This window comes from Etheostoma spectabile, chromosome 13, assembly GCF_008692095.1.
Source record: "Etheostoma spectabile isolate EspeVRDwgs_2016 chromosome 13, UIUC_Espe_1.0, whole genome shotgun sequence".
NCBI classification, from domain to species: Eukaryota; Metazoa; Chordata; class Actinopteri; order Perciformes; family Percidae; genus Etheostoma; species Etheostoma spectabile.
In genome coordinates, this window is record NC_045745.1 from 10,882,908 (window position 1) to 10,883,454 (window position 547).

General features: G+C 40.0%; 1 protein-coding gene across 1 annotated transcript in view; it reads right to left on the reverse strand.

Annotated features, from left to right (window-relative positions):
• smg8 (SMG8 nonsense mediated mRNA decay factor) overlaps nucleotides 1-547 on the reverse strand; it is a 7,618-nt gene that overhangs the window by 3,993 nt on the left and 3,078 nt on the right. The window contains exon 3 of the mRNA XM_032534675.1: nucleotides 104-249. Within this exon, the coding sequence (XP_032390566.1) occupies nucleotides 104-249 (146 nt within the window). The remainder of the gene's footprint in view (nucleotides 1-103; nucleotides 250-547) is intronic.

Here is a 547-nt window from a genome sequence, read left to right on the forward strand (position 1 = left end):
TTTAGCTATTCAGCATTCACACACATTTTCTGCAAGAAATCCATTTTCTAGTTTATAATGAAAATCTAGCAAAGCGAAGCTGCTCTGCTGTGTGGATCCTGACCTGGTAGAAGTCATAATTAGCAGCTTGGATGTCAAACGGATCCTCACGAGGAGCCTGTTTCCTGCCGCAGTTACAGGAGCTGGTGGAGCGCCCCCTGCTGTTGTGGTTCATGATTGGTGGATTGCGATCCAGATCTGGCTTCTCTCCTGCAGAAATAAATGTCAGATTTCATGTGTGTTAACTAGGGCTGTCAAAATGAACACGATAATAACGAGTAAATAAAAATTACTTTTAACGCCACCAATTCTCTGTGTTTTTAGAAGAAGAAAGTACCAGAGTGCTCTAGGGGTGGGAATCACCAGACGCCTCCCGATACGATATAATCACGATACTTATGCCACAATACGATATTATTACGATTTTAAACATATTATATATAATATTCCGCAATCTCTTGTCTGTTTGTTCATATCACTTCAATTTTATTGCTGCAAAATGGGATTA